This window comes from Camelus dromedarius, chromosome 2 (assembly GCF_036321535.1).
Source record: "Camelus dromedarius isolate mCamDro1 chromosome 2, mCamDro1.pat, whole genome shotgun sequence".
NCBI classification, from domain to species: Eukaryota; Metazoa; Chordata; class Mammalia; order Artiodactyla; family Camelidae; genus Camelus; species Camelus dromedarius.
The window spans coordinates 51,133,237-51,148,639 of record NC_087437.1 but is presented as its reverse complement, the minus strand read 5'-3'; the positions used below and the strand labels follow the sequence as shown (position 1 = coordinate 51,148,639).

Sequence of the window (15,403 nt, the reverse complement as noted above, 5' to 3'; positions counted from 1 at the left end):
TGGCTGCAGTTGCACTGCTGTCCTGTGTAGATTTCACGGAACCCCCCCCCAACTCCCCTCTTTCACACTTACCTGTACCCTGCCGGGCCCTGGGGTGCCTAGGGTGAAATGGCTGTCCTTGAAGCTAGTCTTGGGCTCAAATCTTGGCTTCTCCACTCACTAGCTGGCAGAAGTTTAAGCTTCTGTTTCCGTATCTGCAAAGGGAGGGTAATACCCCCCAGCCTGCTAAGAGAATTTGTGGTTTATGTGCAGGGTGCTGACTACAGTAAATGGCCAGTAAAGCACAGCTGCTGTAATTCTTTCCTGCCCAAGCCCCCTTCCCCTGGGAGCCGGCTTTGTTCTCATCTACAGCTTTGGGCCTCTCAGTAGCCCCTGCCTGTGTCATACCACACAGCCAGAGGTGCCCTTCCCTCCTCAAAGCTGCCCAGAGGCCCACTCATTCGTTTACCACTCAGACCAGACCACTCAGCTCTGCTGCACCTCAGATGAGATGAGCAGGCTGCCCTGGCCTGGCAGCGTGGCCCTGCAGCGGCGGTGGCAGCACCCACTGCCCACGACAGGCTTGACCTCCTGGAAGGTATACTGCGTGCCCAAGAACCTTTTTGGAACGCACCAGAATGGACAGCTTTTCACAAACACCCCAACCACCTTCCTTACTAGACTTCATTAATTAATAGATCTGGATTCTGAAGAAGAAACCTTCCCACTCACTCCAGGTCTTAATAAGGCCTTACCATGGTGTTACTGGAGTGGCCTAAAGAAGCAACTGAGGTAAGTAAAAGCCTCAACCACGTGGTTACAACTTATCGAAGTCATACACAACACACACACAAAGACAGAAATGCACTGCAATGTTAATAGTGATTACCTTTGAGCCTGGGGAATTATTAGTAATTTAAAAATTTTTTTACACCTTACAGTTTTTGCTAAAGTTTCTATATAATAAGCATTTTTGTATTAACTCTAAAGTTTTTAAAAATAAGCAGCTTAATCTGTTAGCTAATTTCAGTCAAAAGAAAGAGTTTAATATAATTATTATAATTATTCTGTAACCAAAGTTAGCACTGCCAGTGGCTGCCTCGGTCAGCTGTGAGGAGGCACCACAAGGCCCAGGCAGAGGGAAGCCCCTGGGTCCTTTCCTCCGCGGTCAGTCAGACTGAGGTCCTGTCTCTCTCTGTTCTATGGTGACTCAAACCCAGGAAAAAAAATTACAAATATTAATACTTTCATACCTGTGATAACTCCAGGATTTTAGGCCAAATGCTAAAAAGCAGTTTTGAGAGAACCCTGGCCCTGCAGCCCACGCTGGGCAGGCGGGGGACCTCACCCTTTGAGCAGGGTCATCTCCACTGGCCCCATGCACACAGGCTCCTTCAGTCAGTAAGAGGGATTCCCCAGTTAAGTTACTGCCTGTGACACTATCCTTAACTGTCCATCCTGTGGCTCTTGTCAAAACTGTGGCTGACACAAATAACATTCAGGAAGGGGACCTAAACAATGCCCCTCTTCTTCCTCCAGACCATTCAACTCTCTAAAGGTTGCCACTAAATGAAGTCTGGTCCCAAGAAAGCTACATACTTGGATTGTATCACAGGGCTTCCTCCCCGCAGAACTTCTTACCTTTGAAGAACCAAAGCTTTCAAAGCCTTTAGTTCTTAGTAAGGGTGGATGTAAAAAGTGGTCATTTCTGAAATGTTTCTGCACCGTCTGTAATTTTTTAGCCATTGTGATAGCAGATGGTCACAGCAGGACTGTGTCACAGGAGTAACTTCTTTCAGACCTTAGCACAGACCCATTTTATCTTGTCAGACAAACTAGTGTGTTTCTTGGTTAGACAGAAGGAGATGCTCCTCTGTCCTGGCTTCAAGGAGGGTCTGAGCTCAGTTAGTTTTCCTTTGCCCCAAGCTGTCAGAAATCACTATGTCCAGGGCCAATATGTATCTTCCAATTTTTTTTTTCTTCAGATTTTCATGTAACTGTAACCCTTTATCTTAGGTGGCTGCAAGTTCTTTTTGGAAAGAAGTGGAAGCATTCATTTAAATACACAAACAGCTAACCTTTGCCCCATCTCAGCTCTTTTTGACCTAATGTAAGAAAAACCCTGCCAAAGTTTAGTGCTCCAAACTCAGGAAAACCCATCACAAATACTGAAAGATTTATTGTAGATATTTTTGTTACAGTTATATTACACGTTATGATACAAATACATTTGAAACATTGACATATGGGGACTGTTAAATCATTTACTATTTATTTTGCAAAAAGATAATTTCTTGAGGCTTTCATACCTGTAATAAATGAAGCTGTTGTTGTTTGGATCAAATCTTCTACCCTGTAGATCTGAGTCACCATCCATGCTGAATGAATCTATACACTTACCCATTAACCTTGTTTGGAGAATATCTGACCCTTTACTACTAGACTATTTTCTTCCTAATCCAGGGCATGCCCTATGCCTTACTGAAGAGATTTCCTTCTGCACCTGCAATCCTCAGATGCTGAATAAAAAGGGCAGGTCTCTTGTAGTTGCTTCCCTGCCTTTTCCTGACTCAGACATCCAGAGGACTCATGAAGACATGAATTATGTTGCTTGGATAAGTTTGACTCTGACTCACAGGCTTCAAATTTTCTTGGAGCAGATTCCTAACAGAATAAATACCTCCACACAGATGATGTCAGGAAGGTTGGGGTAGAGGATCCTTAATGAAACAACATCACGCAGGGCACTGCTACCCTTCCTTCTATCCACTTCTCACTGAGAGGGGCTCTGCTTATGACACAATCTGTTCTCACCGCTTCCGAGCACTCACATCCCTTCTCTTGGCTTTGGTAGTCATTTCTCTACCTTTAAGGCACTCACAAGTGTTTGTCCAAAACACTTTTCTTCTTGGGAAAAACTTGAAGAGAAGAACAGGACACCAAGTCCACTGACAGAACAAACTGTCCCAGGGGCTCCCCACCAGCCACTCACCACAGAGTCAGCAGCAGGAGCTCCTGAAGACCACACAAATGGTGTGGAACCAGCTCTCTGCCCGGCACACGCTAAAAGCTAGCGTGAGTCTGCCAAGTGCCTGGGATTTGAGGGTGTTGTCTGTTACTAATATTAAGAGCTTTGTTGTAGTCAAACCTGACTTGCGCTGGGATCTGTAGATCCCTTGACAATGCTCTGAGCCTGATTGTAGTAATGCTCCTATGCTCCATGAAAAAAGAATTGTTCATTTTGCAGTTCCCCACAGGCTTTTGTGTCTTCCACGCAGCATCACTGTTTCCTGAGCCAACTCATGTGTGCTGAGTGCAGACCCTCCCAACCATGGCCACTGCCAAGTGCTGAAGCCCAACCCTGCTCTAGGTGTTACCAGAGTAACTGCTGGGGTGCCTGTGACCTCAGCCCACAGAATGGGTAAAATCTCTAGCCTGCCAGACTCATTTACTGCCTCCTAGAGGGAGACTTGGGCCCAAGGTGCCCCTTGGAAGACAGCCAGAGGAGAGAGGCCTATAAATAAGGCCTGACCCCACTCAGACTCTGATGGAGCCTGTGCAGAGAGTGAACAACTGCAAGCTGACAGAGCACGCATCCACTCACGGCTTCACTCCAGAATCAGGAAACAAACTTCTGTCCTAAAGGGATTCGATCTGGGACCAAACACTCTGGTGTCATTAGGTGGAGGCAATGTTTTCGTAGCCATGAGATTCTGAGGCACACAGAAAATGACCTCCTCCCCCAAACAGAAAAGTCATCACAGTTCATGGTTTCGGATACAGCTTTGAGCCCTGCTCTCCCAGGGGCATCTTCATTCCGGTCACTGATCTTCATTCAGTATCCCCATGTGTTTATTTGTGAGGAAGTCCAGAAAAGGAATGTTGCAAATGGCCTGGTGAATATTACTCACTGTAATTTCTTTGGGAATCCTGGTCCAAAAAATAAAGATGTTAGGACTAAATCACTCAAGTATCTGAATAATTTAATTAACTTATCAAATGGACCATCCTGTGCACAGGTCGTATAGAAGCGGATAACGATGAGTGCAAGGCGTGGTTCAGGGCCAGTCTCGGGGTGGGGAGCGGCCAGGTGCATATTCTCCCTCTCCAGCTCTCTCTTCTTTCCCATTAATTCCCTTGACTCTGGTGAAGACGTGGCCTACCCTCTTCACAGTCAGCCCTATTTAGGGTCAACTCTGACTTCCCACTCACAGGTACGAGATGGATTTTGAGAAGTCGGCTGAATGATTATGAAAAAAAAAAAAAGGCTCTAAGGATTGAGAAAAGAGGAAGTAAAGTTGGACAGCAGAGCAGAATGGTGTTGCTGTAATTCAGTCTTAGCCGACTGAATACTGAGTCAAAGCACCAGAGAGCTCAGGGACCACATTTCCTGTCTCTTGGAAAGACAGGAGATGGAGGTCTGCCAGGGCAAGTGTGATGTTAAATGTTCTTATCAAAAGCACTCAAGTCACTGTGTGTCTCCACGGTCGGGACCATGGAGGCGAGCAGGTGCCAAAGAGGAACTCGGCCCACTCCTGGGTTTCAAGCAGGATGATAAGCAGCATTACTGGAACTCCTTTGTTCCCCTCTTTTTGTAAAGACCTCTCTTCACTGCCTGATGTGTTACATTCCTGTGAAGTCTGACATAATATTCCTTTCATTAAGGTCTCTTCAGGTCCCCAGGTATTTTGTTACAATTTTATACATTTATGACAGCCTATAAGCACAATGGAATAAAATAAGCTTGTTTCCTTTGAAAGGAATGCCAGGATGCAGAACAAAGGCCTGCCTATCATTCTTTTAGGGCCCAGGAAAAGAGCAAAATTCAGTGTCCCAATCAATGACAGTTAGAGAGGCTGCAAAGAGCAGTGGTGAGCCTGCAGGCTTTAGAGCAGTGAGACCCAAGTTTAAATCTATATTCTATCATGAAACTGCTGGGAAAGCCAGGCAAGATTACCTTTCAAAGCTTGGCTTCCCATTTCTAAAAAGGGAGTAAGAATTCTGCGATGAAAAACAAATCAGGTAATATATGTGATGCCTGGCCCCGAGCTTAACATGAAATGGACACTGCTACTATCTTCAATTGCAAAGAGCTGGTATTTATTCAACCCTGTAACATATCAGAGTCCTACTGAATTGTGTCTGTGCAGTAGAGACAGGGAAGACACAGACCTATGGGCAAAGCTGAATGCTCACAACCAAAAGATTCTCTCAGAACGACCAAGCAGACCCCTGAGTCTGTCTGGCTCTGAGACTGTCCCAAATACTGACACCTCCATGTCCTACTACCTTGATTTACATATGAAACATCTTGATGGGCAACTAAATTGTTAGGAAATATCTGTTGGTCTGATACTGCCAACTACAGAGATAATGGTACCTGTTGTGAGATGCTGCCTGGTATCCAACTGCCAAAGCCTGTCTGAGGATGTCGCTGACCAGCTGCTCCGTAGCCTACAAGAGAGGATGCTGTTATTCCTAAAACGGTCATCTGCCTGCTCGCAAGAAGGGATGCAGCCAATCCCAGCCTATCCCCTAAACTTTAGAGACAACTATATCTAACAATCAAAAGTCCTTAAAAGACACAACACTGTAAAATGATTATAAATCCATAAAAAATGTTAAAAAAAAAAGTCCTTAAAAGAAAATTAAAGGTCCCAATAACCACGAATAACAGCCCACAATGACAGAGGCCATGATTCTGAGAAATCAGGAACAGGGCTAATCTTCATTAATCAGACTCTATTTTAAGGAGAACAAGGGAGGGTTATCTGTGAGGCATCTCTGCTCCTGGAGGGGATCGGCCAGCTAAGGAACCTGGTCTTGTCATCCTCTCACCAAGGGAGATGAGACACTTGTGGTTGTTTCTCTGTTGTGACATGTGACAAAAGCCCAAGGCTTTGTCACCTCCTAATGCACTAAGAACACTGACTCTCACCTCCAGCTACTTAAAAAGCACTTGAAATGTCATTAAAAAATATCGTTAGGTGACATTAGCACAGAAAATCTTGCAGATGCTTTGACACTCAGAGGAACGTACAATTTAGTTCATTTAAAAATCAGGATATTCAATGTAGTTCCCTGTGCTATACAGTAGAACTTTGTTTATTTTATATATAGTTGTTTGTAGCAATAATTAAAAAAAAAATCAGAAGGAAAAAAAGAAAAAACTTTAAGCCTCAATAAGATGAGAAATCTTACAACCTGTCATCTCTGTTCCATTTGCCCTTGTCCCTTACTCACAGCAGTCTGGGATCCAGACTGTCCTGCCCGGCTGGCCCCTAGTGCTCCAGCCCCTGACGGCAGCTCACGGTCCCTCTGCTGCCAGCAGGCACCCACCTTTAAAATCATGTCCTCTACCACCGATGCATACACGTCCTTGTGAAGCGCCACGGGCTGCAGGGTGATCCCGATCTGGAAGAGCAGAAGGAAGTCACTTATTCCTATTTCCACATAAAAACAAGCACACGTCTCTGATACCCAAGGAGATGTCCGGTTGGAAGAATAAATCTACGAACATTCTAGACAAAATTCATGAAGATGTAACATAATATTCTTCTGTGTAGAAGATAACAAGTGGAAGAATCTGTTATCCCATTTCTCCATGTTTCCGAGTGATGGTTAAAAATGCCATTACAACCCCGTTCTTACCCCCAAATCTCCTTCATGTGAGAACACAGGATCTGCCATGAATTCTAACAGTGGGATGGACACACTGGAAAGCCTAGAATCAGACTCTGAGGCCCTATTTGCAAAAGGTGATGAAGACACACTTGGAAACTGCCCCATTTTTCACCTCCTGTAAGTGAAAGCAAACAGTGTCTTTCATCAGGCAGCTGCACAGGAGGCAGACGCTGACGTGGGGCTGCGCTCCATCAGAGGCGGGTGGACAGTCCTCTCCTGTACTGTAAGAGCAGTGCGTGCCAGGTCTACGCCCAGGCAGGGAACTTGGGAGCTATAATGACGTCAGGGAAAGCTTATTGTGATGTGCATCATGAGGGTAAGGCGCTTCTACCAAGGAAAGTGAGAAAAAAGGAGAATAAAAGCAAAAAACTGTGTATATCTATAGCTTCCTTTGCTTCAATTCCATGTTCAACAAGCAACCTCTACACATGTAGTTAATTTTCTTGCCCAAGGGCTCTGACGTGGGAAGGCAGGTGCCCAGAGAACAGAGCCAGGGTTTACCGGCAGAAGGAAACCACACACCTACTTCACCAGAAGTCTGGTGTCACTTCCTCATGCTGAACATCCACGCACCAGGCGCCTGGTTAGGGAGCCGGCAGCACAGGCCTTACCCTACCTTCTGCGTGATGTCACCAATAAACTCAGAGCCCGGCGTTGGTGGCAGGTAGAATTTCATTTCTTCCTGTTTCTCTTCCTGTTCTTTTTTGATGTTTATCTTTAATGGCTCTGAGAGGCTGAGGATGTCCACCTCCTCCTCATTCTCTGGCTCTCTTTTCTGAAACTGCTGCAGGTCCTCCAGTTTCCGGCAGAGGTTGTCAGCAGAGGAGAATGATGATGGGCACTCTAAATGAGAGGTAATCAGTCTTATGACAGCGGTAGTGACAACAGAAAAGGATTTTCCACCTCCAAGAGACCAAGAGCCTGAGACCCAGAGAAGTGCTAAGTATCAAGGGAACAGACCTTCTTTCCAGTTCCAAAATTCTACAGATCTATATGAGAACTTGTAATTCATAAATGAGGTAGACAAGCACAGAGACAGGCATGTTGTGTTAAGACAAGTGTGATGTTAAGTGCAATCTAAGTCAAAACAGCACATAATTCTGACTCATGCCACCAAAAACGAGGCCATCCTCTCACCCTTCAAATATTAATGACTACACTGATTTTTTTCAAATTTTAAATCTGGAAAATTTAGAAATGCAGTGAAGAAATTAAAAATCACCCGTATTTTCACTGTTCAGAGATAAGTACTATTAACATTTTAGTGTACATCATGCATCCAGTCTCTAATAAGTTGACTTATACAAAGCCCAACAAAGTATTAGAACTTTAAAGCCAGCAGGGGCTCTGGGAATCTTTTTATGGATGAGTAAGTGAGGTCCAGACCAGGTACAAGATGGGCTTAAGGGCCCTGGCAGGATGGTGGTAGTCATCCAGCTCCTGGCTGCTTCTGTTTTAATTTCACAGGGCACTCACAAATTAATCACTCACGTTAACAGAAAGCCTAGCATATGTAAAGTACTGGGCATTACATGTGCTACCGGTGAAGCATGGAAGTAACAGACATGGTCTCTGCTCTCCAAAGAGCTTAGTTATATAAATCTGACAAACCCTCAAGGTTCTGCTATGAAGTGCCCCTGGAGATCAGGGAAAAGAGAGGCCACCCTGCATCAGGGATCTCAGGAAAGCTTCCTGGAGAAAATGGGACCCGAGCCAGCCTTAAAGGAACCTCCCTGTGCTCCAGGCTCCCTCGGATTGGGAGGTGGAGATTCTGTTTTCCCACAGAATAGAGGTTGAAAGGAGAAAACAACCCTTCTTATTCTTTAAGGTGAAACTCAGATATCCTCCCAGTATCGCTTCTATGCCTGGCTCCCCACCCAGTTGTTCGTGTCTTTTATCATAAAACAATTCATTTTATCTGCAGCATTATTAGTTGTTTACACCTGTGCCTCCAAAACTGGGCAGTACACTTCCTAGCTAGGTTTTGGAGATAAGGTAACAGATCAGACATCGTCCCCGTCTTCAAGGAGACTGGACAGACTTGTCTATGAGGGGTGAGTATAAGGTCACAAAGGAAGGAGAAGTCACCTCTACTTGGAGGAAAGGACGTGGATTAGGGGAGTCTTCAAAGAAGAAATGATGCTGAGGAGGGGGCTCCTGAATGGACAGTGTGTCTGCTGGATGCCATGGGCTGGAACATTCCTGGCCAGGGCATGACACCTGGGACATATCGGCAAAAACAGTTCTGCAGAGACTGTCCTAGGGGGCAGGCAGGACCCATGGCCAGAGGTGAGCAAAGGCTCCTGTTCTCTAGGCTGAAGGGAAGAGCACTGAAAACTGCTGGGTGAAGACACCCAAGAACCATGGGGGCTGAGAGATGCGCATTCCATGGAAACACCTCTCGGCCGCTGGTGCTGCTCAGTGGGTCCCACCAGGCTCACCTGGCTCACTGTCAATCTGTGTCAGTACATCCTCGATAGAGTCCCCGTCGCTCCTCAGGCTCTCGGGGTCAGGTGGGGTGTAGCCGTGGCAACGACACCAGTGAGCAATGTGCTTGGTTTTAAGGGGAGTCAGGTGGTGAAATCTTGGATTCTTCTCCAGTATTTCTTGTAATACTTTTCGCATTGTCATTGCTCTTTGCCACTTAAAAAAAAAATTGGGGGTGGGTGGGGAGAGACCATAATCAAATTCTTCAACTTAGCAGCATGTTCAAAAGAATCACCCAACTGTAAATTACATGCTAACTTGTTAGAATCATTTTTTTCTAAGGGGAAAAAAAATCTCATGGGGTTACTCTTTTTTTTCCCCCCAAGTAAAAGAACTTCTACCTAATGCTTATAAATTTGTAACACCGAAATTCTTGGGTTTGGCCTATAAGGTTTTTCACCTGGTCTCAACCTATGACCTCCCACCTTCCCTTCCTCCCTAGCCTTCCCCAAACCCATCACGCTGACTTTCTCAAAGCTTTCTAAGTACGCCTTTGTACAAGCTATTTCCTCTTATAACCCCACGGTCTGGCATAGTAGCTACCACAATGTAAGTACTTGATAATTATTTGATTTAATTTTAATATATTATCATCTAAAAAAATTTTTTAGAAATTTTTACCATTGCAGGAAAAGAAAGTAGACCTTTCAAAGGCTAGCTACAGGTCTTTGAAGAATAAGATTTTTAACTAAGGAGAAAGTTCTACCATTAAATATTTAACAAAATATGCATGCAGAATGCACATGTTTTTTAGTTATCCTCTCCCACATGCTCTCAGTGGTGGCCTACAGGTCAAAGAAGCAGAGACGGCATTACCTCAGCAGCTCTCCTTTTCCCAATGTTCCAGCCATAATACTGCTCCACAGATTTTGCAGAAAAACAGCTGGCATCTTCACCTAGAATGAACACATTCAGCAAACTCTGAATGAAGTTATTATAATGATTTAAATGAAATCTTCTTTGCTAGAGTCATGTCCAAAAGTTTCTTTAGACTTCTTTACTGGGTATGTTCCTTACTGGGCAAGTTCAGATGCAATGTAACATACAAGGGCTTCTCCTTAAAAGAGAAAGCATCTCATTCATGTACAGTCAAAACAAAACCCGTCCTTGGGAAATCAGCTCCCCTGGTAAAGAAAGCTTCATGGTAGTAGATTATCTATTAGAACGAGTGGAGATGGCACTCCACTGGGAGCCTGAGACCTGCGATCTAGCCCTGGCTGTGTCATTAACTAAGGAGCCTTGGAAAACCTACATAATCTCTCCCAGCTTCAGCTTTCCCATCTGCAAAATGAGACCACTGAGACAGATGGTTCCTGAACTGCCTTTCAGCTCTAACATTCTGTATTTGTATCTGAATTCTTTAAAAAAAAAAAAAAAAAGATTAAAAATCTTTTTCTGCTCAGCTAGAAAAATCACTGTTTACTTTGAACTCACTGTTTACTTTACCTCAAAATGACCCCCTGAACTTCAAGTAAAAAACAAATAATTTCTTTGCTATCACAGCTGGAAAAAAATAAGCAGGGTATTCTGTACATGGCCTATCATTTTCATAGTGAATGTGAAAGGATAATCTGGTTCATCCTTTCCCTCTAAATGCTCACAGTGTTCTTGCTCAAGAGCAGACACCTAAGCATCCACAGGCAATCAGTAATGCCCCCGGTGAGGGCTGTTGATTCTGTCAGAGCAACTGGGGCTGAGAAGTAAACTGTTCAGTCCTGCTAACACCGGGCAGCGACAGATCAGATTTCAGTGCTGGAGGTCTTAATAATCGTGCATTTCTACACAGTGAGTGACAGTGAGTGTTGACAAGACTAACAACTCCGGAATCAAATAAAACTGGGTTTGTATCCTGCCTCATGACCCAGCTAGTGATCTTGAGCAAGTTACTCAACTCTGCTTATCCCCAGTTTTCTCATCTGTAAAATGGAGATGACACCATGTATCCCACGAGAGACTGTGATTAAATAAGACAGCAAGTGTAATAAGCCTAAAGAGTCTGGCACACTGCAGGCAAGTGCTAATTTCTTTCCTTATTAATGAACATTAAAAAGGAATGCTACTTTAATTATATACATAATAGATTGATTTATATATGATTTATATACAATAATAAATGTAAAAAATTCCTTCTGCAGATCACAGTGAAAATAAAATACTAACCAACTGACCAAGATACCATGAATTCTAAAACTGTGCAAATGAGCTACAGCTGTAGCTAAAACCACCTAAGATTAACTACCATCTAAGTATTAATTACAATTCCAAGTAATTCAAGTTGACTCAATATCCCAAGTAGTTCACAGCTTAAAAAAAAATGCATTTATACATTCCATATTGTCTTACTTTTTGCAGTGATTAGTGGGATCTTCTTTACTACTGCTGTTAAGAGTTGCTGGATAGTCTCCAAATGGTCTATCCTGAGAAGAATAAATAAAATTAAGGTAGTGAATACACATAGCAGTTTCTAACTGTGTGTGTGTGTGTGTGTGTATATGAATTTATGTATATATTTCCCCTTTCCAAGGGAATTAAAACAATTATGTTGGCATGTGCTTCCTTCCATACATAGCCTTATTTATAAATGAAGAGTATTTAATGCTTAAAAAGTCAAGACTAAGTAAACAAATGAGACCCCAAGAATGACATTATGCAAATCAGATACTTGATCTATAATTTAAAGTTAAATAGCCATATAATCTTTTTGCAGTGAGATTGCCTCTAGAGCAGAGAAGTCTATTATAAAATGCCTATCTCAGGGTTATTATAGTTCATCGGGTCACCTATCACGTGAATGTGGCTAAGTTTCCACTGTTCCTAGCAGTCTGAGACACTTCAAAATAGGCAGTCAGAGGTGGGTTCCCAATTTGGAAATTAGAAAATCTCAGGGAGTATTTTTAGAAGCAGCACTGAATGTGTGGCCTATGAAAAGGCAGCTATTTAAGATCAGGCAGGTGTGTGGATAACTCAGGCACAGCATGTTTACACACCTGAATAATTACATCATGAGGAATTTCATGCCCAAAGACTCAGCAAAGAGAGTAAGTGTTGCAAGCTCAAACGGAGGGAGATCTACAATTCCACCTGAGGCTTCTGAGGTGACCAACGTGTTAAATGAAGACTCCTGAGCTGTGCAGCACATGGTAGTACTTGTTCGCCGCACAGAACAGAAGGTTTCCACCCATTAGAGGGCTTAACTCTGTACATACAACTCTACACATAGGCAGCTGTCACAGGTATGGTTTCTTTTCATAAAAACACTGAAAGCACAACTCCCTCAGAAAGGATTGAAATAATTACTTAATGACATAGTTTCCCAGCTCAGAACTTTCTTCTGTTTTCACTGCTGTCTGACCATCCTGAGAGAGGCAGCCCGGCCCAGGTGTTTCCGGTTCAGTCTTCACTATGAGGGAAGAGCGACAATGAGAGAGCTGTTATGGCGCAATGATGCAAGGACACGTGCAGGCAGAAACAAAAGCTCTTCCATAGGAACTCAGTGAGGAAACTGCCACAGCAGCTGCTGCAGGGACCCGGCCAGGGCGCTGCGATGGCGCCTACCGTCACAGGATCAACGGACAAGGGCAGAACTGTCAGCCTGGGTCTCATGACAAGGCGGTGCAACAAAATGGCTTTTTAGGTATTTCTTAAACGGCTAACAAACCACACTGCCATGTGAGATCTCACACACACACACACACACACACACACTTGAACAATGCCACATTAAAACACAACGAAGGCCTCTTCTAAGTTCTAATATCCATTTGGATATCAGCTCTCCAGCTAAGTTTATCAACTTTCAGTGTTATCTTAGCATTCTGAAACACAAGGCAGAAAGCAAAAATCAGACCTGTTGTGCTTGGGAAAATATGAGCTAATCACACGAGGCTTTTAACATCACCGAATCTATGGACGGAAGATCACAATGTCTCAGGAGCATGTGTCTTCCCTTACTTCCACAGTCCTCCTTGACCAAATACTGTGACACACACTCACTGCTTCTGCATCAGCTTCCCTGCTTCAGTCTCTTCCCTTACAACCCATTTAGCACATGAACTCCAGAAAAACTTCCTAAAGGACCTTTTTAGTGTTATTTTCCTACTCAACGTCCTTCAGTAGTTTCCTATAAACATTGGCCTACAAATGAGATCTACTGGTACATATTCCCCTTTATTGTTGCTTAAAACGCATCAATATTAAGGGTACAGGTCAATGAGCTTTACCTATGTATACACCCACGTACTCACCACTCCAATCAAGATACTGAGCATTTCCAGTCTTCAACCAGACTCCCTTACACTTCTGGCAGTTCCTCCCTGCCCAAGATAACCATCTTTTGTCCACTTTAAAATTCATAAAACTGGAATTATACTGTGCATACTCTTTTGTGTCAGCATCTTTTTAGCCATTAAAAATAACAGTGTAATGGACATTCTTAGGGTGGACACATGCATGCGTTTCCTAGAAGTGCATTTGCTGGAACACAGGGCAGATGCATGTTTAACTTTATTAGAAATCGCCAAGCTGATTTCCAAAGTGATTATATCAATCTGTAGTCCCAGGAGCAGTGTATGTGAGCTCCAGGTGCCCCACAACCTTGCCAATAGTTGGTACTGCTGATTCTTTTACTTTTGGTGATAGAACAGCATCTTACTATGGTTTTAACTGGCATTTCTCGATGACTGATGAGGCTGAACAACTTTTCATATTCTTATGAGATATTTCAACATCCACATCTGTGACGTACCTGTTTACATTTCTTGCTATTAAAAAAAATATTCGTGTCAGTCCTTTTCATATTGTTTAGAAGGTCTGTGTATACTCTGGACAGGACTCCCTTGTTAGATATATCTGTTGCAAATATCCTCCAGATGTGGCTTGACTCTCACTCTTAATTTTGTTCCTCTGATAAAGTGATGTTCCCAGTGTTAATAAAGTCCAATTTATCAATCTTTTCTTCTATGACCAGTTTTCTTGTGTGTTCTGCTTACAAAGTATCTTTTCCCAAGGTCAGAAAGATATTCTCATACTCTCTTCTAGAAGCTTTATTGTTTTACCTTCCATATTTAAGTCTATCATCCAACTCAAATTAATTTTTGTTTACGGAGTAAGGTAGGGGCCAAGGTTCGTTGTTTCCCCAAATGAATGTATCCAGTTAATCCAGCACTACTTAGTAAAGAGAACATCCTTTCTCTGCTGAATTTGTCATGAATCAGGTGACAATATATGTGCGAGTCTATTTCTGGGCTTTCTTTTTTATTATTCTGTCTATTCTTGAACCAATACTACACTAGCTCAATTACAGTAGCTTTATAGTGTGTGTGTGTGTGTGTGTGTGTGTGTGTGTGTGTGTGTGTGTGTGTGCGTGTGTGTGTGTGTGTGTGTATCTATCTGGTGGTCCATCCCCTGGCTTTTTCTTCTTCAAGACTGTCTTAGCTACTCTAGGCATCTGCATTTCACATACATACTTTAGATTTAGCTTGTTAGTTTCTACACACACAAAGTTAACACTGCAAGGATTCTGACTGGGACCATATTGAATCTACATCATTTCTGGGGAGAGAATTAATAACATATCAAGTCTTTCAGCAAATTAATATAATTTATTATTTTTATAATAAATTACTTTTAATTGATTATATTTATAATGGTATTTCATTCCACTTATTTAGGACTTAAAAAATTTCTCTCAGAAATATTTAGTAGGTTGTTAGCAGTTAATTTCTATATAGAAATTACAATGGTTTTTGATGGCACACTGACTTGTATTGCGTGACCTTGCCAATTTCACCGCTAGCAATACATCCTCCCCCAGCTCGCAGTGATCCCAAGACTTCAAGAAACAGAAGGAAGTCCTCAGAAAATGTTTAGATACTCCAGTTCTATAGATGCAAGTATACTCACTTTAATCTGGCACTCAAACAATTACAGAATCATATAATCAGCATTTCCAGGTGGGGACAGCTCATTGAAGAAATGAGAACATATGCTCTCAAACACATACATCATAGCCCCAAACTGGAAACAACCCTAATGTTCACCAACAGGAGAAAAGATAAACAAATTATGGTGTATCCATCCATCCCTACAATGTGGAATACTACTCAGCAACAACACGGCTGAATCCTGAAAACATTAAGTCAGTGAATGAAATCAGACACAAAAAGAATGCACGTGCTTCCACTCACATAAAGTTAAAAAATAGATACAACTAATGTAGTTTAATAGAAATCAGACCAGTGGTAGTCTATGGGGA

At 42.9% G+C, this 15,403-nt stretch overlaps 1 protein-coding gene across 5 annotated transcripts in view; it reads right to left on the bottom strand.

The window, feature by feature from the left end:
• Positions 1–2,143: 2,143 nt before the first annotated feature.
• YEATS2 (YEATS domain containing 2) overlaps positions 2,144–15,403 on the bottom strand; it is a 92,143-nt gene continuing 78,883 nt past the window's right edge. For 2 of the 5 annotated variants that reach the window (XM_064493276.1, XM_031452130.2), the window contains 8 exons: positions 12,448–12,550; positions 11,494–11,567; positions 9,967–10,046; positions 9,105–9,306; positions 7,280–7,506; positions 6,319–6,393; positions 5,360–5,433; positions 3,924–4,219 (listed from right to left, as the gene is read on the bottom strand). In XM_064493276.1, the coding sequence (XP_064349346.1) occupies positions 4,108–4,219; positions 5,360–5,433; positions 6,319–6,393; positions 7,280–7,506; positions 9,105–9,306; positions 9,967–10,046; positions 11,494–11,567; positions 12,448–12,550 (947 nt within the window). In that variant the 3' untranslated portion in view covers positions 3,924–4,107. The other 3 variants (XM_031452141.2, XM_031452125.2, XR_010383715.1) reach the window with 3 other exon arrangements.